This window comes from Colletes gigas, unplaced genomic scaffold (genome assembly GCF_013123115.1).
Source record: "Colletes gigas isolate AHSC1104 unplaced genomic scaffold, ASM1312311v1 Colletes_gigas_Sc00034, whole genome shotgun sequence".
In the NCBI taxonomy this organism is placed as follows: Eukaryota; Metazoa; Arthropoda; class Insecta; order Hymenoptera; family Colletidae; genus Colletes; species Colletes gigas.
The window spans coordinates 342,386-361,918 of NW_025106663.1; the positions used below are offsets into that span (position 1 = coordinate 342,386).

At 36.3% G+C, this 19,533-nt stretch overlaps 3 protein-coding genes and 1 long non-coding RNA gene across 5 annotated transcripts in view; 3 read left to right on the forward strand and 1 right to left on the reverse strand.

The window, feature by feature from the left end:
• Nucleotides 1–19,533, forward strand: part of LOC122402287 — a 684,713-nt gene that overhangs the window by 25,997 nt on the left and 639,183 nt on the right. The gene's annotated exons all lie outside the window — the stretch shown is intronic.
• On the forward strand, nucleotides 183–8,122 carry LOC122402293 (ras GTPase-activating protein-binding protein 2). Its single transcript, XM_043404957.1, has 9 exons — nucleotides 183–346; nucleotides 1,603–1,785; nucleotides 1,857–2,037; nucleotides 2,247–2,603; nucleotides 2,689–3,129; nucleotides 3,228–3,405; nucleotides 3,560–3,819; nucleotides 3,898–4,063; nucleotides 4,152–8,122. The coding sequence occupies exons 2-9, from the start codon at nucleotides 1,688–1,690 to the stop codon at nucleotides 4,298–4,300; spliced, it is 1,830 nt and encodes a 609-aa protein (XP_043260892.1). The 5' UTR covers nucleotides 183–346; nucleotides 1,603–1,687; the 3' UTR covers nucleotides 4,301–8,122.
• LOC122402304 (SPARC) lies at nucleotides 10,137–14,971 on the forward strand. 2 transcript variants are annotated; one of them, XM_043404988.1, is made up of 6 exons: nucleotides 10,137–10,270; nucleotides 13,098–13,183; nucleotides 13,247–13,465; nucleotides 13,544–13,762; nucleotides 13,942–14,292; nucleotides 14,433–14,970. In XM_043404988.1, the coding sequence occupies exons 2-6, from the start codon at nucleotides 13,106–13,108 to the stop codon at nucleotides 14,487–14,489; spliced, it is 924 nt and encodes a 307-aa protein (XP_043260923.1). In that variant the 5' UTR covers nucleotides 10,137–10,270; nucleotides 13,098–13,105; the 3' UTR covers nucleotides 14,490–14,970. The 2 variants fall into 2 exon arrangements, with proteins under 2 accessions (XP_043260923.1, XP_043260924.1); XM_043404989.1 differs by lacking the exon at nucleotides 10,137–10,270 and adding an exon at nucleotides 12,593–12,853 and having other exon boundaries at nucleotides 14,433–14,971.
• Nucleotides 18,337–19,066, reverse strand: LOC122402317. The gene is made up of 3 exons (XR_006259509.1): nucleotides 18,925–19,066; nucleotides 18,621–18,788; nucleotides 18,337–18,517 (listed from the first exon to the last, which is right to left on the reverse strand). It is a non-coding gene; the product is annotated as an uncharacterized LOC122402317 (long non-coding RNA).

Genomic DNA, 19,533 nt, shown 5'->3' on the forward strand with positions numbered 1-19,533 from the left:
ATATTAATAATAATGATTTTATTTTGTGTTTACATGTTTTCCTTCTATGTACTACCAAACGCTTCATGAAGCTGGCGCCACTGTAGTTTGTAGTTCGTGTTCAATCCGCGATAGGTTCACTTTCTGTGACCGAGTCGTTCGTCTTTGTACGATCGATGCATCTGTGCAGGTTCCGCTGCATGTGCTGACATCAAGGTGCTTGGAGGGCTCATACATTGAACTGTTTTTATAATTAACGTTATTGTGAACTGTTGTTGTTCGCGGAAACTTTTCTGTTCTTGTAGCAGCTTCTCATTTTCACGGGGAAAAGCCAGTGGGTTGTGTCGCGCACAAGTGATTTTATTGGGTGAGTGCAGAACGCCATAAGAATCGGCCTCGCCGATGTTCTTTCATTCGACTTCTCGGTGGAAAGGCCTTAGAACAAACCAGGAAGGCAAGCATGATGCATTATCGTGAGAAACCCGGCCTATCATTCGCGAATTAGAACGATATTCGTTGTTCATGAAATACCATTCGACTTAACGAATACTTTGATACCCGTCTCGGATGATATTTATCGAAACATTCTGCTGAAATTTCGCGGCTGGGGGGGGAAATTAGCGTTACTCGTTTCTGAGATTGAGAAAAATCGCCATGCTTGCTCGTGCGACCGGCCCTTTGCCCTCGACCTCGCTATTCCTTCCACGATTCACGAGTTCAAGAGATCATCGATAGATTTCTCGTTTTCCAACACGAATTCCTGTTAATTTTCCATTTAGACGAGCACATGTTTCTCCTACCCGACTTCTTCCGTACTTTATCGTAGAATCGTCCGAATTTAACAAGATTCCAATACACATCGAGATTATACGTTTCAAGATCTTATTGTGTTTACCATTTACAAATGATACAAATACTTGATATATATATATATACATATATATATACAGGGTGATGAAAAAATGAGTCTGCAATTGAGTTGTGTGGAATTAATATGTAAATTTTTATGGATAATTATACTCATAGTTAACATTGAATGCAGATTCCAAGATCAATTCTGCTAAAATTAGCTTTCAATATTTATGAATATTTATATTCATTTGTGAATCTCTCTGAATATAAAAAAGAACTGACTTGTTAGAAGTAGAAGAAGATTGCTTCGTAGATACATGTGTTTTGAATATGGCCTTGCCAATGGAAATTTATATTTAGCCTGTTGTTTCAATGTAAAGAAATATTGTAGTTTTCAAACTTCATTTTTTAAATTATTCAAACAGATTTGCCAATATTTAACACAAATAAAAATGTATTTTACATAAAAATAATTGATCTATGCCCATTAGTACAAACTATTCTATGGGGGAAAAAAGTATTTCAGATTTTATGTTTCTACAAATATGTACGTTATTCTGAAAGCATTTTAATGTTAAGCACATCATTCTCATGTGATATCCACAGATAGCCACTCTGATTGATGTGCATAATTTTAATTTTCACCTAAATATTTATTTGTTTCTTTATTTATGCTCGAGTATACAATATATTAAACTATTATTACACATTGTTAGATGTTTTATGGTTCTTGGTACTGTATGCATTATAACCATCTTTCTTCTGTTGCAGACATTTTTCTAATATTAATATTAGCCAGGTGAACTTTCCACTGCTGTTTAAGCAAAGTATTATTTTAGACGTTAGAAGTAAGAAAATGGTCATGGAGGCATCCCCTTCTCCACAAAATGTCGGCCGTGAATTTGTCCGACAATACTACACTTTACTTAATCAAGCTCCTGCACACCTCCACAGGTAATATAATTTAAGTTTATCATTTTTGTTCGTATAATAACGACGCAACTTTATATAAACGATTGTTGTAGGTTCTACAATCAGCATTCTTCCTTCGTACACGGAGGATTAGATTCCAACAGAGAATCGACTCCAGCTATTGGCCAGAAGCAAATACATCAGAAAATTCAACAACTAAACTTTCGGGACTGCCATGCCAAGATAAGTCAAGTCGATTCGCAGCTTACGCTTGAAAATGGTGTCGTTGTGCAAGTAAGCATCAGTATTAGTATACAGCAAGGAGCATAATTGAATCAATAAAAAAAGTTTGTATGAGAAACGAAGTTCAATAATTTTATTATTTCCCATTTAATTTGTCAGTAATAGAATTTTGCTTGTGATTAAATTTTGCACACGTATTTGGTTCACTTGATATTATTGTAATGATTAAAGTAAATTACTGTGCTTTATTCCATTCATAGGTGTCTGGAGAGTTGTCCAACGCTGGTCAACCGATGCGTCGTTTCACACAAACGTTCGTGTTGGCGATACAAGCACCGAAAACGTATTACGTGCACAATGACATATTTCGTTACCAAGATTTGATATTCCCCGACGAAGAGGAAGCGGACGTAGGTGGCGTGGAAGGAGGTGTAGGCGAGGCCACTGAAAGGGAAGGTGAAGAAGGAGGTCGTCTGGAGCCAGAGGAAGATGAACATCAGAGTCAAGGACAGCAACTTTCGGTACCGGCTGCGTCCACGGAACCACAAGCTCAGCCACCGCTCATCCCCGCTCAACAACAGCAAATGTATTATGCTCCGCCACCGCAACAGTCCCATGTTAGTTTGTTATAATTAAAATACTTTAATGAGACATTGTATTCAAAAACTTTATACCGATATTATGTTTCATAATTTTTTCCAGGTACATCCAGTGATACAGCAGGTTCTAAACGGATCGGTCCACGAAGAAACTCCACTTATCAGTCAGCAACCACCGCCACCTCAGCAACAGCAGCAACAGCAGCAACAACAGCAGCCACCACCTCCACCACCCGCGCAGCAACATCAATACATCACCGAACCCACATCCCAAACACAATTCGTTCAGGAAACGCAGCTGGACAGCGCGACCGAACAACAACCAGAAACAGAGAGCGAACCACAGGCTCAAACGAACGAGATCCATGAGCAACCAGAGACTGAGACGTTCACCGCTTCCGTGCAAGAATCCGAACCTGAACCTCAAGTGTCCAACGCAAGTGTGACCAGCAGCGGTCCGAAAACTTATGCCAATCTTGTGAAATCGTTTCCAAGCACCACCGGCGCTACCAGTCCTCAAGCTCCTAAGCTGTCCATGTCACCGGTATATATTTCATGGTTGCAGTGATTCTTTCCAGCGATCAAACTCTTCTTTACTGTACACTTGACGCGAATAAAAGACATTGAAATCTTTATTTTTAGCCTCCAATGACGAACTTGCGTTTAGATGACAGATCGTCGCTCCAACCGACCAGCAGCGGACCCGCGCTCTGCACGTTTACCAACGTCTCCACGCCGCAACAGCAGACTCATAGAGTCGGGAATCAACAGCCACAGCAACAACAACAACGAATTCCCAGGGGTGGAGCGGTGCAACGAGGTAATCATGGCTATTGACGAAATCCTAGCTCGTTACAGGTTTTGTAAATAAAAAAATTGGAATGTTTTTATTGTACACCTTCTTCCCAGAGAATTGTTTAATTAATGTTGCGGCTAAATTGTCGATAACTCGAGGTAATTAATCATTTTTACAGACAGCGATCGCCGTGGGACAAGGCAAAGTCAATATAACGATGCTCACCAGCTGTTCCTTGGAAACTTGCCGCACAATGCGTCCGAGGACGATTTGCGTCAAATATTCGAAACTTATGGCAGAGTAGTGGAGCTTCGTATACACAGTAAATCGAACGACAGATGCAAGGGGCCGCAAGGGAATAACACAGCGAAAGTGCCTAACTACGGATTCATCACCTTCGAAGATCAGCAAGTTGTCAACAAAGTGTTGCAGAATCTGGTCGGTTTTCTTTATATTACGATACGAAATTCTTTTAAGCATCGAGGAGTTTTTTAGTTTTCTGTCATACGGTTTTAGCCGATTCATTATCCTGCTGGAAACGGGCAAAAAACATTAAACGTGGAAGAGAAGAAGGTGAGGCCTAGAATATCGATGGATGGCAGCGGAGGTCGCTTGAATTCGAACGATGGTAACATGAGAGCAATGGGCGGACAGCAACAACAGCAACAGCAACGAGGCCCTGGTTAGCAATGTTTTAAAAAGTGTTTGTTAAAATTTTGATCTTGCGAAGAAAGGATGAAGTTTAATTGTCATTGCTATGATTTTTATAGGTGGACCTGGAAGCGTAATGAGAGGTGGACAGCATGGTACGAGAGGCGGACGAGGAGGCTTTACACGAGGCGGCGATGGAGTAAGGGGAGGCGGTGGAATGCGACAGCCCGGTAATCCAAGTAATCCGAGCTATCAGAATCGTCGCTAATACCGGAAGCAACGTTAAAGGCAGTCTCCAATTTCTTTATTCTTGAATATGTCATCGGTATATATCTACCATCCTCATTTCCAAAAACAGAAAATCCAAGACTATCTTGAATAGCCACTCGACGTGATTAAAGGCGCTATCATTTTACGCTTAAACAACGCCTTGCGTCGTTCGTCAAGCAAGAAACACTTGATGGCGCAGCTCAAACTGTATGGAATACGAACTCGAGTAGAATAAATCGGGTTTAATTGCATTTAAGATAAGTTCGTCGTGTTCGTGGATAAGGAATAACGACGTAGGAAAAGGAATTCATTAAACGTTCAACCTTTGATTCGTTGGATATTTGATGAAGCGAAATACTACGAGTTCGTCCTTCATACATCGACGTCAGGCAACCTACAAGACTTTACAATGAAAACAAATCTACAAACCACCCGCATATACACGTATATGTACAGCAGAGCGACACGTGATATCCACCTTAGAATTATGGATGTGTTTTGTCTCCCGATCAACTCAACGTTGTCCACGGAAGGAAAAATTCGTTGCCAAGTTGTGGTGTAGTGCGGAAGAAATACCTTAGAACAAAATGGACGAAGAAAAGAACATCGTCAGTACATGTGCGTGACAGAAAAACATGGGACAGTGTTCGAAAACGTACACACTATATACGTCGGACTAGGATTCGATACCATTTTGTTTTTCTTTCGGATGAATATCGCGAGAGTCGTGTGCACGTCGCTATTTTAATTTTCTCCGTTTGCCAATTTGCACTATGGAGATACACGAGCGGTGCGAATTTCCGCTGTCGTATAAATAAGTTACGAGCCAAACAAGACGAAAATTTCAAACGCGAGGATACGAAACGCGTTAATAATAAAACTATCGGTCGTGCGTTTCGTATGCTCTCGAGTTTGATTCGTCAACTGTCGATGGAACGTTCCACCTAATTGTAGAAAGTCGGCAATAATGTTTATAGGTGGTAGTTTGGTCCGTGTTGATTAACGAGTAGAGAACCGCGGCTGTTCTGTGGTCGCACACCAAACATACGATTTTTCTCACGTGGCCGATTATCAATCGACCGGTATCGATTGCTAGTTGAGCAAGTATCTAGACTGTAGCTGGTCTCGCCGTTTCCTAATTCATCCGAGTTTCGATCAAGCCGAATTTACATTTCTTCGCTTCCGATAATCACCCACAATGAAGATCCATTTGTAAATGAATTTTCGTTTGTGTTTATATCTTAAATTATAATCCCTTGGCGTACGATTTAATTACAAGCAATTTCTCAAACATATATTATTTAATTTTCTTTAAATTGTTCCCATGTATTCGTCTTTCCACATAAAAAGAGATCTTTCAATACTGCTGACATCAGGAAAAATAGCAACAGCAAAACGATGCGGCAGTATGCCTAGATTCATTCAAAGCAATGTTTATACTGTTCACTATGAATGATCATGCAAAGTAAAGAGACGTAAATTCGGTTCTATGCTCTGTTTTTTTTTTTTTAATCCGCTCATCCTTTTCCTGTAATTTTTTTTTCCTTTTTTTTTTTACATCAAGTTTACTTGTAATCATGGTCTCTGGTGATCGCAGAACTCGCAGCGACGTTGAGAGTAGGCCTAGCGTTACAATATATTAAATTTTATAAATCTAGAAACTTCTTAAAAACATAATCACGTTTTTCCATTGTTTTTCAATCAGATTGTCCACTAAAATTTTCAAATTTCCAAACATTATCGTATTCTATAATACAAATTATATTATATAATCGAACGTAGGTAGAAAAATAGCTCATGATATATACAGTCATACCCTAACTTATGTCGTTTCTAGCAGCGACAGACATTTGTTTAAATAATCAGATTCCTGTTTACGTGCTTCAATTGATATATTTTGTGATTGTAAACACAACTATACTCTAATCTTTATCTCCCCCAGTCACTTTTACTAAAGTATAGAAAAGTTGTCTCTTAATCTAATACGATTTTAACATATGCATCTGTATATACACGCGTATATTATGTATATCTTGACTTATGTCATTCTGGAACCAATTAGTATGTCAATTCGAGGTATGATTGTATTTAGAAAATTATTTTGTTTTAGATTATAGCTAGGGAAGTATAAAAGAAGATTAATTCCAAATTAGATGTTTTTGCATTTAATACAAGACTATTAGATTTACGTAAATCTTCGATCGTTGTAACTTGTGACAAAAATATGCCATAAAATGTTTTTCTATATGTTAATTTGAGATAAATGCTTGCAGATAATACACGATTCGGCAAGTGCTGCGATTATTAGAGACAAGAAGACGCATCGTTCGATTAGAAGAAAATCGTTGAAAAATAATATCGAAACAACGAGTGCAAAATCTTGAAAACGAATCACGTGCATTGTGTTTCCGTGCCATTATGCGAATACACCTCGCCCCGACACAAGTGTACGCACGAACATAAAAGGAAACAAACGGGACGTTGATTTTTTCCAATAACGGCGATGAAACAGGCGGTAAAATTAACAGATTGAAAAATTTGCCAGAAAAAAACAGGAACTTATCAAAGCGTCATGGCGTCTGAACGGTCAGACGCTGTGAAATTAAGGCTGAGAACGCGAGAAAACTAATTATTTACGTTTCTTGTCGATCCACGAAATCGTTGCGTAGTCTATGTTAAAACATCCGTAATAGTTCGTACTCAAATACGTTGCAATTGCTATGTCTCGGATGCAGCAGAGTCGATGCTGGTTTTTCAACGCTTTGTCAACCGCATACTTTGCCCTGAACTACCATAACACGACTTAACTCGAATTTCCACAACCCCTGCAATCAGAAGGCAAATTTTCTTCACCAAGAACGAATGAGAAATTTTAGATAGACTCATGTAAGCTTCCTATGTACGTATCATTCATAAATTAGGATCCATTAATAAATTTTTTCAACCGATATTCGAATCTAACATTTTTATTCGTTGTTCGATAATAAAATTTGCTCGACTCTGATCGTAGATATGTGAAATTGTTAAGTGGGACTATTTTCTGTGCAATTTTGTCAACGTTACTGAAAATTATTCTTGAAAGCAACCCTTGTCTACTGTTAACATAAGATTCTGTAGTGTGATGCAAAGATGGAGGTCTCCACGATCGGTTGACAATGTGTTGAAGCATCTTAGTTAATAAATCGATGTTTCATAGAAACATTGCTCTCGTACTACAGTGGTGAAGCTGCTTCGTCTCAGTCATAGATGAAGAGACAATTTCGTACAGTTGGTTGAATCAATGTGTCGCTCTTGAAATTATTCTATTCGCTAATTCCGATTTTCCCTGAATCTTCAAACGCCTGTGCATTATTTTTCTATAATTTTGAACCAATCGACAATTGTTTTGGCAATGTTCACTGGAAAGGAAAGCCACGCTTACGCGAGATTGTCTCTTTATACTTGAACGGGAGCTGCAAAAATTTTTAGTGTGAATGTTTTCGTTTTTAAGTGACTATTTTTAATAATAACAATAATATTAATAATAATAATAACGAGAAGATAATTATAACGAACGAAGAGAGGAAGGTACGAAGAAAAACAAATAATTGTAACAATATAATAATTAGAGGATGGCGATTAATAAGTTGTGAATTTTTGTAGCATACATTTTTATTTCGGTCTGCTTAGGCCAGTTTGTGTGTACAACTATGGACAACGTTACAACAACAACAACAAAATAATGTTAAAGGAAAATGGAGAAAAAAAAAAAACAAACAAACAAACGTCAAATGTATTGTAACTTTTTGCATTTAGTATAATATACCTACCTTACTACCAACTCCCGTCAGTATCTTTTTATTTATCTGAACATTACCATTTCTTTGAAGCTTCGAGGAAGCTTGTTTGAATATTATGTATGTTGTACGAGTACTCGAGTAATCAAATATAGTAATAATGTCCAATAAATGTTGTCATCCACGATTTCTTTCAACGATAATTCAATTATTTCGAATTGAACAAATTTGTACACGTTTCTTTTCATCGAGAAATTCGTTCCTTTTCCAAAAGGAAACAGTCTCGAATGAAACAGCAGGATCTTAATAACTTTTTTCTGTAAAGATTAGTAAGGTGCTTGCATCGCAATTTATTATACACAATTTATTTTGTGTAAGTGCATAAATTCTTGTACATAGTTCTATCAGACGAATGTTTTACTAAGTAAGTTATATATTGTTTCAATGAAATAATTTATTCTTATTGCTGAATAAAAATGTGAGGCAATAGAGTCCACGATTGTCTGTAGTTATTATTTTTTTTTTGTCACAATTGCGACCTAGTTAATTGTTGAACAATTAGAGAATCTGTAACCGTTTATATCGTTTAAACACGCAAACGCATTGTATTTTATTTTTATAGAGCAGATATTACACGATATAGTGTCTCGTCTCGACTAAACAAGAAAGTATAGTAATATAGAATTTCGATACTTGCAGGGTAACTATTATTCCCAATATATAAATGTTTAACGCTCGTTAATAGTGTGCAATTATCGAGGTTCTACCGGTATATCCAAATATCACATTTCATGGACTTAAGATTAAAAGGTTTCTGAATCTTTTTGTGAATAAAATTAAACAGAAATCCGATTAAAATTTTTAGCTGTTTTCTAGTGGCTTATTAATTACATTGTATAATAATGGCTAATAGATTTTAAGTAGATTCGTTACACGTAATTTAATATTTCATTCGAAATCAATCGTTTAGTCGCTTATAAGAGCAAAATTAAACAATATAATAGAGAAGGAGTAATTGTATAATTCAGTAATTCTCTTAATCTGCACAATAGTTAACATTAACGAACCGGAGCCTTTATTTATTTAAATTTATACGTCACGTGGAACTTTAAGAAAAAGATATTTACTTTAAAAATTTATTTTTTACGTTTAACGTAAGAATCGATGGAAGAATTTGTATATGTATTCCAAAAGTTTAACGTAATAATCTAGACATTTGATACTTTTTTAATTTATACTAATATTACATGAATTCGACCATGTAATTATACAAACGTAGAAAATTAAGATACATAATAAAAGAAAATAAATTTCAAGATTACTCGTCTTTAAACGTTCGAATTTGTTTATCGAATTGTTCAATCAAGTTTCTACGGTTAAACGTTCTATATGTATACATACATTTATACGTAGAAAATTATGCATGATTGATTGAATTTTAATTGATAGTATTGTCGATGGATTAACGAGGTTTTACTTAATACTGCTTTATATTTTAATTTTTAGTCATACTGTAGCTATATATAACATCGTATAATTATCGAGATGGTTTTTGGAAAGTTCTGGAAAATGGCGATATACTAAGAAGTGTATATAATATATCTATTTCTTTCTATACTTCCACACCTAGCCACACGATTATGGGTTGTATAAGTCCGTTTGCGTTTCGTTGTAAGATTATTAATTACTATCAATTTTATATAGAATTTGCCTAATAAATGTGTGTCATTTTTTTCTATGACCTTCTGCCATCTTTTGACTTGCAATTAATTTCTTGTTAATTTCAGCACGCCTACGTTTTAACGTTATCAACGTTGTTTAATTGATACGGATCCAGGAAGAGCAATACCAAGGATGAAATGTTAATGTTCTGTCCGTTACGTTGAATAATAGGCAGAAGACTGGAAAATAAAATAAAATGGAGGGCACGAGGTTGCGTAATTCATCGTGGGATCTTGGGTACAAGGCGACAAAGAGGATCGAGAGAAGCAGTGCATATGGCAGAAAGATCAAACGGGGTGTTGGAGGAAAGAAAAACGATGAGATCATCGCTGGTTGGTCACTGTGAGTATGGAGACTTTACGCTGCGCTCAGTCAGTACCGGTCCAGCAACCGATTTGGAGTGTTCTTTTGACCGGTCCCGAAAACGGTCGGAGAAAGGGCCAGCAACAGTCCAGAGGATCGAAATTCAGGTAAATATGCAACTGCATCGAGGGCAGGTGTGCACATGCACTCACTATGACTCAGAGTGAAAATCTTATGGGCCTTATCTTGGCAATCGCTTCGATGCCATAACAAGATAAGAAATTGGGTCAGAGAAACATTATTTTATAATAATATTATTACAAACATGTATCATACTAATAATGTTTATATCGATGAATGTTAAAACACATTTTATTTTTGTGTTATTGCCTAATAATTATAGTATTGCCTAGTAATTCATATAATGTAAACAAATGAACTTGTGTAGTTTTGGAACTAAAAGTACGTGCATTTAGCAATTTTTTAATTTTAATAAATAACATGGTTGTTACGAGAGTCTGGACACGGAAGTTTAATTAAGGATTGTCGACTAGGAAGTTACATCGAAGCTGCAAATACGTTCCTTTAATTAACGAATTAATGCAACTTATTGGTTGTACAACGTGGATAGGAATATGCTCGATAAAAGCATCGATGGTGGGCGTCGTTGCACAATTAAACTTATCTTGTAGGAAATTCTTCTTTTTCGAACGGAAATTGAACATCCTCTTTGGGGAAGAGAATATTATTATCGGGTATACATTACTATTATTATTGAGAAACATTTATACTTTCTAACGAATATTTTTCTCGATGCTCGTAGTATTTATTTGTTAACGTAGGAATTAAATGAAAAGTATAGTGATAAATTTCGCGTGTCAGGGTAATTTAAGTCCCGCAGTATGACACGCGATATGTGGATCAATTTCACAAAGATCAACGGAAAGAATTTCCAACAAAGATGTCCGTGGACGGTAATCAAGCGTACCTTAATCGAATGGCAACGATTACGCGGAGGACAGAATACATTTCGTTCGACATTTGAAACGTAAAACATGCTCGAGCTCTTAGGTCAACGCGATTTCGTGGAAAAACGAATGGATATACTTCGAGGAACGAATGTCTCTCGTTGCTACACCTCGTTCATGAGAACAAAGAAACTATTTACATTCGATAGCTATTAGAATACTGTAGCCTTGTTTTATTTATTATTATTTATTCAATAACAATCCATGTAAACACGGTTCATTTTTGGTAAAATAGTAAAGGATTATGAAATAACGATAAGATCGACAAAATCTCGTAGAAAAATCTCCCGAAACGTTTAGAATCGTGGAGGCTTTTCGTGGAGTTTAAAAAAGTAAAATGGAGGCTAACGCGTGTATTGATAGACCGGCTGAGGGCTTCTGTTTATTGTTTCGCGGCAATTTCACGCGTCAAATGTAATACAGCTCGTTGGAAGCTTACGCACAAACCAAACAAGATATATTTAGCTTTGGTCCAGTAAAGCTAAGAACTCGTATTCCAGTTTTCTAAGAAAAAAAGATCTACAATAATTGTTCTTAAATAATTCTCAACGAATTCCATAACATCGTGTAATATACAGGGTGTCTCACCCGATTTTGACATTTTGATTTTCTCGCTATTGTTACTCGTAACAAAAAATGTTTCAGCGGAGGCTTGAATGGTATCGAGTGGAGCATATTCTGATGTTATTAGTTTTTTCGTGAGTGGACGCGTAAAGGTCATATAAAGGTCAACTTTGTTTTTTTAAATGGAATGAGGTATTTTTTAATTCATCAATCGATTCAGCTGGATAATCGTTATAAAAAAGTATAAACTATGTAACGTCGAAAAATTAGTAGTTCAGGAGATATTTCAATTTAAATAATTCTAAAACACCATTACTGTTGTACTAAGACGTTAGCGTTTATTTACAGGAATGGTTCAACGGTAGGTGCGGTAGTAATGATGCCTTAAGAATTTAAATAATTTAAATTCAAGATGTCAAAGTCGGGTGAGACACCCTGTATAAATAATAATAAATCCGAGATACGTTAATGAACGAGCCGTTGGCCTAAAAAGTCAGTTGGGATTCGCGGAATTCCATCCTTCGGATCGTGCGTGGGTGTTTATGCTCAGTTGAACGTAGCCTTCGTTGCGTGCTGTCAATTGCAAGCAGTAACGTTACCATATAAATAGATTTTATCATCCGCAATTGTCGCAAGAAGCACTGTTTCGCTTATGCGAGGAATCGGTGAAGCGGATTGCGTGATCGCAATAAGTGTTCGTAAAGAATCGTGATTTCCGAGTATCTGGGTTATCGCTTCGTTGCTCCTATTAAGGCCTCCCGAGATTTATCGCTAGCCACGTTGACCTAAACCGTATCGTATAAATTTTTCAAATTTAACTATGACGAAATATCACGGACAGATCGTTCGATTCGAGCTTGTTAACCCAGACCTACGATATAACGATTATAGATCCTATACGAGAGACGATGCAAGAACATTAACTTGACCCGATACATTAATTTGAGGTTTAGGTTCTTTGTAACGTCTATAACGGTCGAACGGGGTCGAAATAACGGACACTCGACGCGAAGGAAGTTTATCTTGGCGTTATCTGTCAAGATAAGGCTCTATCCTTCCGTCCAGCATCGAAAACAAAAATAAACGCATACTTCCTACGGTTGTGCGCCAAACTTACATACTAATTGGTCCCAGAACAGCTGATACAAGTCAAAACAAGTATGTAAGTCGAGGTATATGTATATACATTGAATGTTCATCTTAATGCAAGAATAAAAATATCGAAAAATAGTTATATCCTTTAAAAAGTTCAGATTGCCTTGACTTTTGTTTACATACCGGTCTATTTTATGCACACGAAAGGTACAAGAATTTTAAACGTAATTATCTCGAGAAATATTGAATAATTAGTTTATTAATTAATTAATTGCAAAGTGAAGCTAATCGATCTTGTTTGTTGCAGGGATCGCGATGGGGGTGAAACTGCGATTTCTTCTGTTTACATTCTTGTTGGTGGCCATCTTGGTGGACACCTCTTCGGCGCAACAGGTACCCTGCGACACCAATAAATAAATATATCGTAAACGTCGTGTAAAACGAGTCGATTTTCAGCGTCGAAGGAAGTATCGTCGTCGTACGACCACGACGACAGAAGCTTCCGTTCAGGATGAGGTCATGAACATGCTGGAGGCTGACGAAATTGCAGAGGACGCGCAGAAAGCTGAGATCACCAACGAAGATGGCACCAATGAGGACAATTCGAGGCGTCAGAGCTTGCTTCGTGTGGATCCGTGTATAGGGAAACACTGTGGTGCCGGACGAGTTTGCAAGGTTCATTAGAAACGAACAAAATGATTGGTTACTGCCCTCATCCTTGTTCATTGGTTGTAAACGTTGTTATAATTCCAGACCATCGACGACGATACCGCAGAATGCGTTTGCGTGGACGCATGTGGCGAGGAGGTCGACCCCAGGCGAAAAGTTTGCACCAATTACAACGAAACGTTTGACAGCGACTGTCAGGTTTACCAAGCCCGTTGTTTCTGCGACACGGGTGATGCCAGGTGCAGGGGACCTGACTATCAACACATCCATATCGAGTACTACGGCGAATGTAGACAGATGCCTGTAACTACAAACAGAATATTTAAACGATCAATTCACAGAGCTTAAAAGCTTCTAAAGTCTTAATTTTGCAGTACTAAATTTTAGTAATCAAAGAGTCGAGTGTCACAGTTGACGGTTCATGATTTCTGATACAATTAGAATCTTCAGAACTTGATTATAAGTATCCATCTTCCTTGTAGATGTGTAGAGAGGAAGAAATGGCCTACTTCCCATGGCGTATGAGAGATTGGCTGTTCAACATCATGAGGGATTTGGCAGATCGCGAAGAATTACCATCTCATTACTTGAAAATGCAAAGGGAAGCAGAAACGAATCACACGTTACGTTGGACTAACGCCGCCATTTGGAAATGGTGCGATTTGGATGGCCACCCACACGACAGGGCTGTCTCCAGGCACGAACTTTTCCCCATTAAAGCACCATTGATGGCTCTCGAGCATTGCATCGCGCCATTCCTCGATTCTTGCGACGTTAACAACGATCACAAAATCACCCTCGCTGAATGGGGTAAATGCTTGGAACTGGAGGAGGTAAAGTTTCTCAATGCTCTTGAGAATTATTAATATTTTTCATCGTTACAGCAGAGACCTTGTATGCAGCTTGTATCAGAGTATTTATTCAATGTAAAATTAAAGCACAAATCGATTAATATTGATTTAAACGATTGTAGGACGTTTTGGACGACAAGTGCGACGAGTTGGCTGAAGCTACAAACTTTGACCAATAACTAATTACCACAAATTCTAAGGATATGGTGTTCGCAGTTGGATAAAGGAATGGAAGAAAGAAAAGGCCAGAAAGTAAATCAGGAGTTGAATGAAACAGTAAAGTTTCATTAATAAAAGTTCAATATTAACGTTGGAGATTATACTCCATAATTCCATAATAGTTTTCTAACTAGCTGGAAACCTTTTAATCTATAGTGATTCGAAAAGAAACACGACGTCCCTAGTTTTCTCTCCATATACTATACATTAGATACTATTTTGCTAGCAACAACGTACGCATACATCTTTTGTATAAACGTATTACGTGACTGCCTTTTTATCAATTAAAATAATAAATAGTACACTTTTTTCATCTGCTGATACTGATTTCTTATGCTATGCATTATTACAACCGTAATAAAAAATTATTTTTTTATATCTTTCATCGAATAATAGAGATCCAAGAAATTTTATTATTGTTCCTCGCGTTTTACATTATTAATACAATTACTAATAATTATTAAGTATTTGTATTTAATCAAATAATTATTGTATGATTGTATGATGTATATTGTACGTGCATGCATAAAAGAAATAAGTGATTTTTAATAATAAAGAAAGAAGTGTATATAATTGGAAATGCAGTTTCCTCTGGGCATGAGTGCCAGATGATCTAACCCAGATCTACGAAATTCAATTTACAATTGATATTTGTTGTTGAAATGGATATTACTACAAAATTTACACTGCATATGTTTTAAAATAACGTTCAAACTATTACTCATCGATTTAATTTATTTATAAAACGCACTATCAAGATTTCAAGGTATGTTTCTGCAAAATAGAATTAGAAAAGTGTAACACATTCCTTATTCCCATATTTATAAACCATTAAAACCATAACACACATGATCCTTCCTTTTTATTTGCATTCTCCTCTACCTTTCCCATTAATTCCTTAATTCTTTTAATTTTAAAGTATTATGATCTCTTAAAACCATTACAAATATTATTCGTATCTAATTAAGTTCTTCTACCATTTTTCTATGCGTTATTTCATGTAATTAATTAGTTATAAACAATTATACTGGAAGCGATTCATATTTTAAAATTGCGCTGAAAATTGTGCCAAAAAGTGACAAACTACGGTATCGCCATCTAATATCAGAAATTCGAACTCAAAAAATCGTCCCAGGATCACAGAATGTTGGAGGAGGTATCGCACTTTGGATGCCATCTAGTGGTGAAAATAGTGTACCATTGCTCGACAAGTTTCAATGTTCCGCAACTAGATAGCGCCACAATAGAGACCCCCCACCACTACAATAAATCGCAGCTGTCAATGAACTATGACTCGATAATTTACTAATTACGCTTTTCCTGGGATTCATTCATTAACTTTTAGGGTTTAATAATATAGCTGCGACCCTTGGCAACATTCGAGGATACTTTTTATAGCCATGGCATGCGTCATTAAATAGTTATTAATCAATACCGGGAAGTCGACACAGGTTTTCGAACTTTGTAACGTGACACTTGAGGGATCTATCGCTAATAACTAATTAATTAAAGCGTGGAGAGAGGTAAAATTGGTCCTAAAATGTAGCCAGGGATGTCTACTAAGTTCTCTAATAGCCAAAATATGTGTGGCGTTGTTGAAAAGTTGATAATTCATCGATTAAAGCAGACGGTGATACAGCCACCAATGTTCCGACTTCCTATATTTGTTAATAACTATTTAATAACGCATGTCATGGGTATGAAAAGTATCCTTGAAGGTTGCCAAGGGTCTATACTATATTCTACAATTCTAAAAGTTCATATTTCATTCCCAGAAAAGGAGTTATTAATGAATAATCAAGGCTATGTATATAAGGAGTAGGAGTTTGAGTTCGAAACCCTGATGTTAGATGGCGCCACTATATTTCAGCAGAAAAAGTGACAAACGACAGTATCGCCATCTAATATCAGTGTTTCGAAGTCAAAAAATCGTCCCAGGATTACAGAATGATAGTGGAGGTATCCGGAGTACAGCTACCCCCACCCCTCCACCACCTTATATACATAGCCTTGATTATTCATTAATAACTCTCTTTCCAGCAATAAACTATGAACTATTAGAACTGAAGAATGTAGTATAGACCCTTGGCAACATTCAAGGATACTTTTTATAGCCCTGCCATGCGTTATTAAATAGTTATTAACAAATATCGGAAGTCGGAACATTGGTGGCTGTATCACCGTCTCCTTTAATCGATGAATTATCAATTTTTCAACAATGACACGCATATTTTGGCTATTAGGGAACCTAGAGGACATCCCTGGCAACATTCAAGGACCGATTTTACCCCGCTCCATGCTCTAATTAATTAGTTATTAGCGATAGATCCCTTAGAAGTCGCGTTAAATAGTTCGAAAAGGTGTGCCGACTTCCCGGTATTGATTAATAACTATTTAATAACGCATGCCACGGCTATAAAAAGTATCCTTGAATGTTGCCAAGGGTCTCAGCTATATTATTAAACCCTAAAAGTTAATGAATGAATCCCAGGAAAAGAGTAATTAGCAAATTATCGAGTCGTAGTTCATTGCAGGCGTGATTTATTGCAGTGGTGGGGGGTCTCTATTGTGGCGCCATCTAGTTGCGGAACATTGAAACTTGTCGAGCAATGGTACACTATTTTCGCCACTAGATGGCATCCAAAGTGCGATACCTCCACCAACATTCTGTGATCCTGGCACGATTTTTTGAGTTCGAATTTCTGATATTAGATGGCGATACCGTAGTTTGTCACTTTTTTGCGCAATGTTAGAACGACAAACTGAAATGTTCTACGCTAGATGGCGCCACAATAAACACCCTCCGCCATTGTAATAAATCACGGCTTTTAATGAACTAGTACTCGATAATTTACTAATTACTCTTTTCCTGGGATTCATATATGAACTTTTAGGGTTTAATAACATAGCTGAGAGTCTTGACAACATTCAAGGATACTTTTTATAGCCATGGCATGCGTTATTAAATAGTTATTAATAAATACCGGGAAGTGGGCACGGGTTTTTGAACTTTTTAACGCGACACTTTAGGGATCTTTTGCTAATAACTAATTAATTAGAGCAAGGAGAGTAGTAAAACTGGTCCTTGAATATTACTAGAGATGTCTACTAGGTTCCCCAATAGCCAAAATATGCGTGTTATTGTTGTAAAGTTGATAATTCATCGATTAAAGCAGGCAGTGATACAGCCATCAATGTTTCGACTTCCGATATTTGTTAATAACTATTTAATAACGCATGGCATGGTTCTAAAAACTATCCTTGAATCTAGCCAAGGGTCTATACTACATTCTTCAATCCTAAAAGTTCATATTTCATTCCCAGAAAAGGAGTTATTAATGAATAATCAAGGCTATGTATATCAGGAGGAGGAGGAATGGGGGTAATTGTACTCTAAATACCTCTTATAACATTCTGTGATTCTGGCGAAATTTTTTAGCGCAATATTAGAACAAGTATAGCTTCTAGTAATCATTTATAACTAATTAATTACATGAAATAATGTATAGAAAAATTGTAGAAGAACTTAATTAAATACGAATAATATTTGGAATGGTTTTAAGAGATTATAATGCTTTAGAATTTAATAAATTAAGGAATTAATGGGAAAGGTAGAGGAGAATGCAAGTAAAAAGGCTGGAGAATGTGCACTATGATTTTAATGCTTTATTAATATAAACATAAGAAATGTTTTACGCTTACCAAATTCTATTATAGAGAAACACATGTCTTGAGATCTTGAAAATACGTTTTATAAATAAATTAAGTTGCTAAGTAACGTACTTTCAACAATTCTATCTTCTACTCTTAAAATTCTGTGTAGAAACTTGTTCGTTTGGGAAAAACTACAACTTAAATGCGGCGGTATATTATTGAGATTTTCTATGTTAGCTCGCATATCTAATTCCCATTGAGAACATGTTATTTCACTTCCATCATCTGACCTCTTTCTCATGCGTTCGTTATCTTCTTCCAATTCGCAAGCATTCTGCAACACCATAAATAATTAACAGTAGATATGAATTCATCAAAATGTAGATATTTCATTGTCCATTTGAATAATTTTAATATTAAAACAGTAGTTTACTAACATTACACTCTTGGATTCTATCGTGTTCATTAAGCTGAGCGGTTGTAATGTCTATTATCTTATAGCTATTTGACTGATTAAATTCTGTGCGATGATTTAAGGTTTTCTGTGGACTAACTAGTTCTGCGCCAACGCCTGGCTCTCGAGGCCCATTATGTAGTTATAAAATCTAAAAGCAAAGAAGTACAATTTATGATAATAAAAATTGCATCCTCTCTTGCAAGATGCCGCATTATTACAAGCTTTGCATGCACGTGTGGATTCAGCGAACGATACCATAGATCACATTCTGTAGGACAACACACCTTACGAATTAACAGTGGAATAAGATGACGCGAGATCTCGAAATTAAACACATGTCAAACCTCCACACTGTATTAAAACATTCTTAGAATATTACAGCGTTTCTGAGGATTTTTTACTACATCAGAAACTTCCCATTTAAACATACACATCAAGACTGATTTAGTAAAATAGTATAAGATTTAAGTGCAATTAAAAATATAAATTTTATATAGTAATCAAACAGAGGCTTAGCTGTCGTTAATAAATAAATAAATAAAAACAAAAAGATATTTTTCGATCTATTATATTTGTGGCGCCACTTAGCGTTGGCGGGAAGGAACTATTTCTCGACAAACTTGGACGTTTCGCCGTAGAGGGAGCCACAAGATATATATAATTAATTATTATTTTTAATGAACCACTGCTCGATAATTAACTAATTACTCTTTTCCTGGGATTAATTAATGAACTTTTAGAGTTTAATTCTCTAGTGAACAGTAATTACCTCCACATACCTTAAAATATCAAAAAATATCCACATGTTTTCGATAAATAGATAATAAAAACAATGTATTTATTAATCACTGCACTCCACATACTATATAATACAAATGAACCACACAAATGTG

What these genes read in the sequence shown, in the direction of transcription:
- LOC122402293 (XM_043404957.1), top strand. Translation starts at nt 1,688, where the DNA reads ATGGTCATGGAGGCATCCCCTTCTCCACAAAATGTCGGCCGTGAATTT. An exon ending in CTAAGCTGTCCATGTCACCG is followed by an intron (nt 3,130 to 3,227) that starts GTATATATTTCA and finishes CTTTATTTTTAG; the next exon opens with CCTCCAATGACGAACTTGCG. An exon ending in GCAACAGCAACGAGGCCCTG is followed by an intron (nt 4,064 to 4,151) that starts GTTAGCAATGTT and finishes TGATTTTTATAG; the next exon opens with GTGGACCTGGAAGCGTAATG.
- LOC122402304 (XM_043404988.1), top strand. Translation starts at nt 13,106, where the DNA reads ATGGGGGTGAAACTGCGATTTCTTCTGTTTACATTCTTGTTGGTGGCC. An exon ending in ACACCTCTTCGGCGCAACAG is followed by an intron (nt 13,184 to 13,246) that starts GTACCCTGCGAC and finishes GTCGATTTTCAG; the next exon opens with CGTCGAAGGAAGTATCGTCG. An exon ending in GTGCCGGACGAGTTTGCAAG is followed by an intron (nt 13,466 to 13,543) that starts GTTCATTAGAAA and finishes TTATAATTCCAG; the next exon opens with ACCATCGACGACGATACCGC.